The sequence below is a fragment of the Aspergillus novofumigatus genome (genome assembly GCF_002847465.1).
Source record: "Aspergillus novofumigatus IBT 16806 chromosome Unknown P174scaffold_2, whole genome shotgun sequence".
Lineage (NCBI taxonomy): Eukaryota > Fungi > Ascomycota > Eurotiomycetes > Eurotiales > Aspergillaceae > Aspergillus > Aspergillus novofumigatus.
The window spans coordinates 2732658-2744473 of NW_020194275.1; the positions used below are offsets into that span (position 1 = coordinate 2732658).

General features: G+C 49.4%; 3 protein-coding genes across 3 annotated transcripts; 2 read left to right on the forward strand and 1 right to left on the reverse strand.

Annotated features, from left to right (window-relative positions):
* The first annotated feature begins 1451 nt into the window (after positions 1–1451).
* On the forward strand, positions 1452–3313 carry P174DRAFT_439044 (transaldolase family protein). Its single transcript, XM_024826693.1, has 7 exons — positions 1452–1920; positions 1979–2022; positions 2098–2226; positions 2285–2393; positions 2448–2679; positions 2747–3077; positions 3138–3313. The coding sequence occupies exons 1-7, from the start codon at positions 1845–1847 to the stop codon at positions 3201–3203; spliced, it is 987 nt and encodes a 328-aa protein (XP_024685830.1). The 5' UTR covers positions 1452–1844; the 3' UTR covers positions 3204–3313.
* A 356-nt stretch (positions 3314–3669) lies between these two features.
* P174DRAFT_365696 (DUF5321 domain-containing protein) lies at positions 3670–4378 on the reverse strand (the record flags this gene model as incomplete). The annotated part of the gene is made up of 2 exons (XM_024822071.1): positions 3670–3875; positions 3940–4378. 2 exons carry the CDS (start codon positions 4376–4378, stop codon positions 3670–3672), a joined length of 645 nt encoding a protein of 214 aa, XP_024685831.1.
* A 276-nt stretch (positions 4379–4654) lies between these two features.
* P174DRAFT_385063 (C50 family peptidase) lies at positions 4655–11256 on the forward strand (the record flags this gene model as incomplete). Its single annotated transcript, XM_024823235.1, has 2 exons — positions 4655–9365; positions 9419–11256. The coding sequence occupies 2 exons, from the start codon at positions 4655–4657 to the stop codon at positions 11065–11067; spliced, it is 6360 nt and encodes a 2119-aa protein (XP_024685832.1). The 3' UTR covers positions 11068–11256.
* Between the last annotated feature and the right edge of the window lie 560 nt (positions 11257–11816).

The following is an 11816-nucleotide window of genomic DNA, read 5'->3' on the forward strand; positions in this document are numbered from 1 at the left end:
TTCTTCTTCTTCTTAAGGGTCTCAGCCCACGTCGTCTACCGTCTGGAATGATGTTGACGTGCCAGGCTAAATCTCACAGGTTTCGGCATTCTGTCGCGACCGCAGAGGTTATTTACGAGATACCTGAGAAGGAGATGTTCGTCCCGTCGTTAATCGCCCATTCTTCTCTGCCCATGAGACGAACGGGTTTCATATCAGGGTTACATAATACTGTCGCGTAGTTGTAAAGTTTAAGCCAATTCTCAGTAAGCGTGCAGTGATACTGGCAGACCTTCCCAAGTCAATTCAGCATATATGTCTAAGGTATTTTAGCCGCTGTATCCCTCAGCTCTCAGAACCGATGATCAGAGCAAGCATCTGGCTGAAATACAGTCATGACCTGATCCGATGTTGCATGATGAACTCCCCAAGGCATTAGAGCCCCATGCTCCCTTCGTCAGAATGCCTGTCTCTAAGGTCGTTTGGACGCTTCCAAATATCGAGATGAAGATCGTTAAGCAAAAGATCAGCCAACTGGCTTCTAGATTCTGCTCACTATTATCAAGCCCAAACTAGGGAAGATCAACCGCCGTGCGTTTATAACAGCACATCATTTACAGGATATGTACTGGCTTGGGCACAACTTACAAAGCTTCTGGCCGGGGATCAATCTAGTTGGCTCTCTTAGCAGAAACACCAGATTCAAGTCGACAAGGTGCTAGTTGCAGACTCATCGCGAGTCAAGCGCAGGATTTGTTCCATGTCATTGTGCCTATTCAACGCCAATTGGGAAATTTCCATAGCATGATTGGTTCATCTGACCTTCAATCTTTAGGTGCTTATATTCCTCCGTTCTATGAGGTAGATGAGATGACAGGCCGCTATCCGACGGATAAGGCTAAAGAAAGTCGTGGTCTTGAGCGTCTTCCATGTTGGGTTCCAGCAAACGTCGCGAATGATGCTACTTGGTGGTTGAGCGATTTTCTTGTCATCCGTGGTTGTTACTTTTGTCCTGCGCTTTCTACGCAAATCCTGAAACGGTGGTTAGCCCTCAGAGCTTACTCTCATCTACAATATGACGTGGACGAGTACACGACTTTCTATGTACAGTCATGGGCCTAGTGATGAAGTATCTGATACTGTCTGCCTGTAGACACCGTCTCTTCCTGGGTTGTCTGCACAAATCCTATGCGGGGCCCTCGTCACGCCTCCACCGTTGTGGAGGGGATCACAACGGGAACAGAAAGTTGCTCAACCGGGATGGTTTATCTAGTGCTTCGCTGGTACTCTCATGAGTTGTTGTCATCGAAGAAAGGATCTCTGGGGTCTGTAGCTGCTGCAGTGCTGAGGATTGATGGACTGAGTAAGGTTTATGTATATCCGAAAAGGGAGACTATTTGGCTTAAGTCATTCAACCGTAAAAAGATACCCCGCGGGTAGATAGTCTAGAGGCTAGACTCACTTAACTAACAGTCCAACATTATGTCATTACGCCGGTTACTCAAGTTGGCTGGGGGTTCTTCAGCAAGCTGCGCGACTTTTTCTGTGGAGCAACCGATGTTCGTAGGCCAGTCGGTTTAAAGCTTGCGCGACGAACCCCCTCGATAGATACAGGTTCGGACATTATTGAGGCGATGTTCTTCGGTCAGAAGTCATGCGCAAACTTGGAAGATAGCTGAGTTGATCGGATAAGTTTCCTTTGTTCTTAGTTGTTGAGAGTTGTTTGCCATGAGGGGAAGCTTATTTCTATATATATTCAACAGACTTTCTCCCCATTTCGGTTCCCCAGACCTGAAGGCATCGTAAACTCTCAACGTCCTACTCTAGCCTAGCATCCTTCTCTATTTCCATTGAACATCAACAAGATGGCTACGATGCAAACAGGCTTAGACATTCTCCGCAGGAGAACTATCGTCGACTGCGACACTATGGATGAACAAGGTACATATATCAGACTGCAGTGAGATGCTTAACTCAGTGTCTATTAACAAATAACCAGTTGCCAGAGACTTGGGTCCGTTCCAAGACTGTACTTCGAACCAGGTGGGTTGCACTTGTCGTGGTCCAGTCTCACAAAGTATCAGGACTATGAGCTGATTTGGAAAATCTGCAATGAAGGCTATTGCGTACGGCGAACTGTCGAAGCCAGAACACATCGGATTGATCCGCAATTCCATCTCAGACGCCAATGATCTTTTGCCCAGATTCACTGGCCTCACGCTGGAGGAGCTGGCAGTTGAGATTGCGGTAGGCACAGCTTTACTATAGTACTGAAGTGCTAAGTAGCTGACAAATGATTGCATAGATGGTTAGATTAGCCTTGAAAATAGCTCCTCATATTCGTGGACACGTTCATGTCCAGACGAACCCTTACTACTCTTACTCCACTGAAAGCACAATTGTGAACGCTTTGAGTATGTCAACAGTTCCTCTGCCGGAATTCCGCTAACGAAGCATTTCTGCCACAGGAATTATCCAGCTCTTCCAACACCTGCAACCAGGTTTTGAGCAATCTCGTGTCTGCATCAAAATTCCGAGTACGTGGGAGGGCATGATGGCTTGCCGAGCTCTTGAGATGGCCGGTGTGCGAACGCTAGCCACGACGCTCTTCACAATGTCCCAGGCCATCTTAGCGGCGGAGGTTGGGTGCACGTATATAGCCCCTTATGTCAATCAATTGAAAGTCCACTTCGAACCAGGGTGAGCACGACATCTTTAGCGAATTGCTTGACTTGTTCCGAGCAAGGTTGCACTGACAGGTCGCCAGATTCACGGACCCAAACAAGCTCTTGCCTCTCTGTGTTGCAATCCAGAAGCATTATAAATCCATCAATGCAAAAACAAAGGTCTTGCCAGCCAGCTTGACATCCACAAACGAGATATATGCCCTGGCAGGAGTTGATCATATCACAATCGCGCCAGACCTCCTGAAACAGCTTTCGCAACCCAGCTCTGCACCTCAAATGGAGTCTCTCTTTGACTCTGATGTTCCACCAGCAATCTCTGTGGCACAACAGTCATTTGTTAACGACGAATCCGCTTACAGGATTGCCTTCACCCGGGACTTGCATGGAGCAAGTGAAGAGAAACTTACACAGGCAAGTTTGGCTGAAGTATGACACAACATGGGGAAGACTGGATGACTGACACCACTGCAGGCAATCAATATTTTCTGCGACATGCAAGACAAACTTGTGCAGCTCATGAGATCAAACTTGGATTAAATAGGAAAGTAAATTTAAGCTGCGCACGAACCAGACGTCGGCTAGGAGGCGGAGTATAAGAAAGATGGCAAACATACATTCATACACATAAGACAACGTATGTACAGGACAAATCAATGATATACAAGTCTATGCAAGCCGCTGTGGCCTTGAAAATATCTGGGTATCAAGGAAGAAGATAAGTGGAGGAGTAACTCCGACTGGGATCAACAAAAAAATGGGATCCGTAAGTCGGATCGGCCGAGTTCCAAATTCTAAGTCCCGGTCAGACAAAGATGTAAGAACAAAGGAGATGGCACGAACCCGAAAGTTTTAGGTTGAAAAGACTCAGCAAAGCTCCGTGTCGTCTCATGAGCGTCGCCGCGAAGCTTCATGGAAACGGACTCGACTCATTGAAGGACCGGAACTCATAATGGGAGGGAATGAGTTATTGGGTCGGTGTGGAAGGTCCGCACACTCAACTTGGCTAGAAGAAGTTCAATTTGCGTCTTGCGGCTCCATCCTTTGGTGGCTCCTGGGTTGACACCCCTTCAGCAGGAACAACGGGATCCTTAGATCGAGACTTCTCCACCTGCTGTTTCTGCTCTTGCTCAGGCGTCACTGGACGATTGGATTCCGAGCCTGAGTTCTTCCGATGCCAGAGAGAATCTTCCTCCTCGATCTCGCGAAGAACTGTGGGACGACAGAGTTGTTAGTCCTCATAAAAGCCATGTATGAAGCGGCCAGAAATCCGCACCTTCTTCCCATTCTCTCTCCTTTGCCTCATCTCCGGTGCCGAGCAGTTTCTCTACATCCACCTTCTCCCCTCGTTGTACTTTCTCAATCACCTCCCGTAGAAGTCGAATCTTTGCATCGGTCGATCGAGTATATGCATTATATTCGTTCTTCAAAGCAATCATTCGAATGGCTTGCGACCCGATCAAGATGAATATGACGATGTAGAAACTAGCCGGATTCCATTCTTTCCGTTTAGTGGGGGAAGTTTCCGCTTTGACGCGCCGATTTCGAATGAACTTGGGGATCATGGAGTGCCATAACGATGGTTGAGCGATCTTCGGCATATGCCCCGAAGTGGAATACTGGCAGTATCGCGGTGGGACTTGGAGGCGAAGACTTCCGAGCAGCCGGGGGCCCGGTAGACCGCGGGCCATGTGGTATAGACGAGTTGTAGACATGGTGATAATGATGTAGAACGTATTATTTCCGACACTTGAACTACGACGTTAAGATCGGCCAAAAAGACCTTTGGATCGGAGAGTCGGGGAACCGACAGCGCTATGCCTCTGCGGGAGTAGTGCATTTCTGTTGCTGCGACAACCACCGCTTGAGGCTTGGCCCGACGCTGAGAGACACTGACGGAGTTGACATGAGATGTGTAGCCTCAATGCGTCTATGGCCGTAACTCATAGTCACATCTAACATTGCAGGACTTCAACTGACTACAGATCGATATGGCAGTTGCAACACTACTTCCTGAATCCTCACTGGATTCGGTGAAGCAAGCCGTGCGCTCAACCTCAACATGCTGCAATGCCACAGTGTTGTCCCTCCAGTCTCTTTTTCGCAGTTCAATGAAACCGGTCCCCGACGTCGAGAGCGAATCTATGAAGAAGACGAGTCGGACGAAGAAGGCCGTGTCTGTATCCTCGAGACGGAATAGAGCGATAATCAAAACAAGCGTCTCGGCCAAAGGTGCGACAACAATTGCTGCGGTCGAACATGATGCAGCGCGTTTGTCATGTCAGGAAAAGGTTTCACTGGCGACAGAGATCTTCAATACAACATTGAAGACACTTGCAGATGCATCAAAGTCATCAGAACTTCGTGTACCGACTACGCCTCTTCACCCAGCTTCACCGAATCGCGTCACAAAACCGGCGAGGAGATCGAAGACACCACAATGTGCAAAACCGGATGCAGCCAAAATCGACGGCGGCCTACTCGCAGTCGCTGAGTGTGCTAGTCTGGCACTTGTCTGCTTGAGGAATATGAAAGCCGAACAGAGCAGCCAGGGAAATGGTCCGCTTAATATCCAACTCGAACAAGGCGCATGTGTCTTAGCAGGAAGATATTTATCTCTGGGACTGAATGACTTGGCCTACAAAGAACTACGGGGTCTTAAGAGGAGGGTCCAACAATACTTGGATAGCCAGGACACTGGCAAAGACGCCACTATCGGGTGGAAGGACCAGCGAAGCACGGAGGAAGCTGCTGCCAAGGAACGAATGTCCGATCTCATATCCTTTAAGAACCTATCTCACGCTCGACCATTGCACAGTTTGATTATTTCCTTCCAGTCCAACGCCCTTCGGCTCATAGCAGCGGAGAAACGGGCCGCGACAGTGCATAAAGTCTTGACTTCCTTGCAATTGACGAATCCAAGCAGCCCAGCGAATCTGATCACTGCAGCGGTTGATTCCCAGACGATGACACGGGACAAGGCGGCTATGCAGCTTCAATTGCTATCTAACACGATAATGTCTATGTGCTCCGCAACACAGAAGCCAAATGATAGCAACGCCTCCAAAGAATCACTGAAACCGATAACATCATTGACCCTTCAACTATTAGCACTTGAGATTCGGTGCAGGAGCTGGAAATTGTCTGGTCATATCTGTGACGATGTGAAAGAGATGTGGGAACCGCTGGCGCGTTATTTAGCGGTTTTCGTCAACCATTTCAGAGGTATCGAGAAGGCTGAGTTCGCTGCAACATACAAAACAATCGTCCGACTGCAGGCAGCTGTCGCTAACTCACAAAAACGACCTTCATCGAAGTTGAGAAACAATCTTTCGGTAGCCCGGATAGCAACCATCCTCGGACAACTTGCTCAAGAAGCAGGATGTTTCAAGGAGGCGTCAACCCTTTTCGCCGAGGCTCTCAATCCTCTGGTGGACGAAAATTTGCTTTCATCAGCCACTGTACGATGCAAACTCGCGGCACTTCATTTGCAGGCTTTGAAAGACTCGACCAAAATGCGCCAACCGAGCGTGTCCAAGTCTCTCTCTGAAGTTACTGCAGCCCTTGGTACACCTCTTAGGGGAAATGAGAATGACTTGGATGAGCTGCTAGTCGAAGCAGCGAAGTTGAAGAAGATTGCAATGAGCTGGTTAGGAGAGAAGGTGGCCAAGGAACATGATGCTACTGACGAGGAAAGGGAGATTTTGCCGAATATTTATGCATATTTGAACGGATTCGTGAAATTCCTGCGACGATATCTTGGGAAGAAACCTTCTGCAGATGAGGACCAAAGGGACCTCGAGATATTCTACAAGCGGCTCGAAACTTGTAGGAGCATCGTGTTGGCCGCGGTAGATTCAGCTCTCGCAGTTGGTAAATTGTCCGTCATGTCACAGAGTCCTTCATGGGAGTCACTGCTTTCGACATTCTCCGACTGCCAACGCCTCCTGGTGGCGATCGAATGCACAGCAGAAGGGAAGCACGAGCGATCGGACGAGAACGAGAGTGGCATGGGATTTGTGAAACTGTCCAATCTGTTCTGGTCTCGGTATATCAAAGACAAGGAGTCCGGGAAAGGCTATCGCGAACTCATGCATGCTTTGAGACAATCAATCCACTTTCTCGAGAATTGCTCGCCGGCTCAACGAAGAACAGGATTCGCAGCACTAAAGTACGAAAGACTCGCTCATTTATACCTCGAAGCGAACATGGGCGTTGAATGTGCAGAGGCATTCAAAGCTTCCCTCAACGAGCATATTAGTGCAGGGGTCTTGAAGCAACTCGTATCCGATGCCGTCGGTGTCTCTCCGCACCGGGCCTGTCAAGACCCGAAGAGCAGCAGCTTTACTTTCAACCGCATACTTTCTGCGTTTCTTAGGACGAATTTGCGTCTCCGGGATTTAAACCATGCCAAGTTCTTCGATTGCCCTACCCTTGAGTCCTTACAGAGGGGCCTCCTTCTGGAATGGCAGCTCGGTATTTTGAGCGAATTACCGCCTCAGGCCCATAATGACGAGGGCTTCCGTTCGGCATTTGATACGCTCCTCAGTACAGCTTTGGAAGTATACTCTTCTGAGTCGCGGCCCATCCGTCGTCTACGGGTCATCTTGATGGGTTTGCGCTTCTCTTTGGAGCACTCAGGTTCACTAGAACTGCCAACTGTCCGTCGACTTGTCGAGGAAAGCGTCAAAAGCCTCGACAACGCTCAAGAAGTTGGTAGTGATACTGACATGGAACTCTACGCGACACACTTGAAGAATTCAGTTTGTCTCACCCTAGGTCTTCATGAGGGGGACCTACGCTCAGATGAATTGGATCGGATACTATGCTCGTGGAATTCAATGATGCGCAACTGTCCAGACAAAGGCACGCTCTCTTCGTGCGTTGACGATGTGGACTATTACTTTCTTCAGCTCAAAGCCATTGTTGATTACACGGAGATTTACGGACTGTGGAAACTCCAGCTCGTCGCTCTCGAACTTGTCCTACGCATCACGGAGGTCCAAGCAACTCGGGATTTTTCTGAAGCAATCATCATATTGTCACGCTTGGTTTCACAGTACTGTCGCTTAGGGCATTGCAAGAAGGCTGAAGTTCTTCTTACGCGCGCGGATCGATATCTGAACGAGAATGAAGTCTCTTGCCTGGCAAATCTATCATACCGACTCGCCCGAGTGGAATACCTTCTCGAGAGGGGAGAACTGGAGAAGGCAACAGGCATTCTTTCGACCTCAAGGCTTCTGTACGAGAAAAATCAGAAGAAGGAGGACCTGAGTAACGGCTCTATCTTATCCAAGATAGGATGGGAAAGATTGGTGGCGGATGCGGTCCTCATGAGTTCGCGGCTTTCGTTCGCCCAAGGCTCTGTGACGAAGGCTCTTTTCTTTGCCAAATTATGCGTCAAAATGAACTGCCGAATCTGGGCGAAGGTCGAAAGGATATCCCAAAGGAAGCAGGAGAAATCGCTGTCTGCAAGCCGCAGCTCCGATCTCGAGAGTGTTGTTGATGGAGTGGCAAGGCTTGATGTGTCCCAATCAGTCTCGACGACAAATCACACCGTCACTTATTCTCAGGGAGCTCCGTTCTGGCCTCATGTGGGCTCGCACCATACTGCTCTCTTGAATCTTGCATATTTCTCTGCCCATTATGGTCTATTTCAGGACGCTGTCTACTACGGTGAGCAAGCCCTGAAGATCAACAGGACGCTTAATGCGAATGTCCGCTTGATCGCTTCTCAAGCCCAGCTGGGCTCTTATTGGATATTTGGCGGGCGTCTCTCTGAAGGTCAAGAGCTACTAACAGCTGCAGAACAACTGTCTAAGCAATTGGAAAGCAGTGTTGAGCTCGCTTCGCTGCAGATGAGCATTGCCTCCCTTCACAGGCTGCAGGGCAACTACCACGACGAGTGGCAAGCTCTCCTGAGGGCGGACCGGATAATGGCCGACGTGACAGCCTTGGAGACAGCAGAACCGCTTTCTCTACAGTCGGCCATTTCTGAGCTGGAAGATGGAATGGACAAGCTAAGAATTCGAGGAAGTAGCAGGAGAGCACAACCAAGTACAACAACAGCTCGGAGAACTCGTGCGACTACTGTATCCTCAAGGACGGCACCGAAGCCCTTAACTGGCAAACCGGACACAAATGGAACAATGTCGCAGTCTGTCTCGCACCTCAGAAGCGGCATCCTCCAACAACAGGCAGCATGTTCGCTTTCCCTAAGAGAGTTTGAGAAAGCCTCACGTCTGTTGACTGACGCACGGAAGTTTGCTACGTCACGGAACAGCCAAATATCGTTGCATCTGAAAGAAAGTGAACATCACCTTGCTGAGGCCATACGGCAATTCGCGTCGCATGCGGTCTACTGTGTTCTGCCAGAATCGACAATATCCCTCCCTGCCTTACAATCGCCGAGGAAGGTTACGAATGAGACGACCCCTTCCACTAAACAGTCCACTACACGTAAGTCACGAGCACACGCCAGAGGAACGCGGTCAAAAACTGCGAAAGCAAGCGAGGATTTCATCGATATGTTGTCCAAGGCTGGTGATTGTCTGAACAACGTATTTTCGGTTGCAACGGCTCTGGGATCAACCTTGGACAACCATATGGCGTCCCGGCTGATGAGTCGCATTTCAATGTTGTCGCATACGACTGCGCCTGGGAGTCCAATGCCTTGGTCTCAACCGCCAGCGAATGTGAATGGTAGGTGTTGCCCAAATTGTCAGTACTGGATAGATCACTGACTGAGCTGTCAGAAATTGGCCGCATCGGCGCCTTTACGCGCGAGCGAATCGCTATCGGTATTGACAGGCAACTTTCTGACTTCAATGATCCGCTGCTTTGGCCAGCTCAGGTGTCTACAGCAGAACCAGAGGCAGACCTATGCAGCACCTTTACTGAAGAATATATCGATATTCTACCGTCTAACTGGAACGTACTTTCCTTGTCCCTCAGCGCGGACTGCACGGAATTCATTATCTCTCGGCTACGCAAGGATCACTCGCCCTTCCTCCTTCGACTTCCATTAAAGAGAGGGAACGCCGAGGACGACGAGGATCAGTTCACATTCGAGGACGGAAGAGGAGAGATGCAGGAAATTATCAAGCTGGCGAACGAAAGTGCACATGCCGCGAAGTTACAGAAGGATAGGCACTCCAAGAAGGAGTGGTGGAGAAACCGCGAAGCCCTCGACCAGCGCCTACAGAACTTGCTGCAGAACATTGAGAACGTCTGGTTCGGTGGATTCCGGGGGATCTTTTCACCGATGGCTCACGAAGAGGCTGCCCTCTCGCGGTTCGCAACGTCGTTTCAGAACATCCTAGACAAGCACCTCCCTTCCAGACAAAAGGGCGGCCGTTCAGCAGCTCCGAGGCTATCACTACATCGCAATGTCTTGGAGTTGTTCGTTGGCGTGAACGACCTAGAAGGCCAGGAAGACCCTGAGGAGACATTGATGGATCTTTTGTACTTTGTGGTCGACATCTTGCAATTCCAGGGGGAACGAAATGCCTATGACGAAATCGACTTCGATATGATGGTGGTCGAGACCCTTGATGCTGTGCGAGGCTACCATGAAGCGGCGCGCCGCTTACGAGAAGGACAGCAACCGCAGCATACCATCTTGGTCCTAGATAAGGCACTACACTTGTTCCCGTGGGAATCACTTCCATGTCTGGAAGGATTGCCGGTATGTCGTGTGCCGTCCTTGGAATGTCTGCGCGAGCGGATTCTCCAGTGTGAGAGCATCCTCAAAGTAAAGGGCAACGATACCGGATTTGCCATTGACCGTGGAAATGGCACATATATTCTCAACCCTACAGGAGATCTTCAAACAACGCAAGCCACTTTCGAGGCCGACCTTGGCCGCTTGACTACTTGGACGGGGATCGCCAAGCGAGAGCCGACAGAAGAGGAGTTCAAAGATGGCTTGGAATCCAAGAGCCTGTTTTTGTATTTTGGCCATGGGAGCGGCGCACAGTATATCCGTGGAAGGACTATCAAACGTCTTGACCGATGTGCAGTTACATTCCTCATGGGGTGTAGCAGTGGCACACTGACCGAAGCGGGCGAATACGAGCCATATGGGACCCCAATGAATTACTTGCATGCAGGCTGTCCTGCTCTCGTTGCGACCCTGTGGGATGTGACCGACAAAGATATTGATCGCTTCGCCAAGTCTACGTTCGAGAAATGGGGACTTATCGGAGACCGGGTTACCAATGACCAAAGAACGACGCTTCCGAGTAAGGGAAGGTCACGATCTGCAAAAACGTTCAGCACTGAGTCTTCTGATGCAGTGATGCTGGATGAAGCAGTATCCAAGTCACGAAGTGCCTGTGTGTTGAAGTACCTGAATGGCGCGGCACCCGTCATCTACGGCATTCCTTCGGTGTTTCTGGAATAGACCTGTACATAATGTGTTTTGGTGTTGGCGTTTGCTAGGACGATGACCTGTTTTGTGCACTGTTGGAGTTTTGGAACTAGATAGATGGTGGATGTCCCAGTTAGTGCATTTATTATTGGCGTTGTGTATTTCCATCCTGTGTATATCTATGAGATCGAAGGTGACGGAGGTCTATCTATCCTTTCCAATGGTTAGTGCCCCAGTAATACGTAACCTCTGCCTTGGTCACCCTAATTCCCCAACTACCTAGCAACTAAGACTAATCCACCATTCCCTAGACTAGGAGAACTTTATAATAGTTGAATATCTTCGATGAATCAGAAGACGTATAAGGAAGCGAAGAAGAGCTCTCAGCTTCGCGTGGAAGGACGTCGGCGCGCAAAGAGACTACGTTCGGCCAGTACGTCCTTGGGCAAAGACGAACAATTGTCTCCAGAACTTTCGTTCATTCGCAATACGGCAGCCGTCGACCCCGGATCACACTCAAAAAGGCCAAAGAGGAAGAAGACGAGTTCGGCCCTGCGTGTCCAATTCCCCTTATTATCCAGCCTCACGAATGTGTTGGACAGCTTAAAGAAGTTCTAAAGGACCCTGAACAGCAACGCCAAATGTCAACATTATGGCACTCATACGGATGTATGAAAGTGGGGAGCTTGAGCCCCTTACAACCGGTTATACAACCTGGCTCTGTGATAGGAAGATCATGGATGAAACGCTCAGCAGTGAGAGCCGTATTCCTAAAATTCCTC

Coding starts and splice junctions, on each gene's coding strand:
- P174DRAFT_439044 (XM_024826693.1), top strand. CDS start 1,845: ATGGCTACGATGCAAACAGGCTTAGACATTCTCCGCAGGAGAACTATC. Junction 2,394..2,447: donor CACAATTGTGAACGCTTTGA/GTATGTCAACAG, acceptor TTTCTGCCACAG/GAATTATCCAGCTCTTCCAA. Junction 3,078..3,137: donor GTGAAGAGAAACTTACACAG/GCAAGTTTGGCT, acceptor ACACCACTGCAG/GCAATCAATATTTTCTGCGA.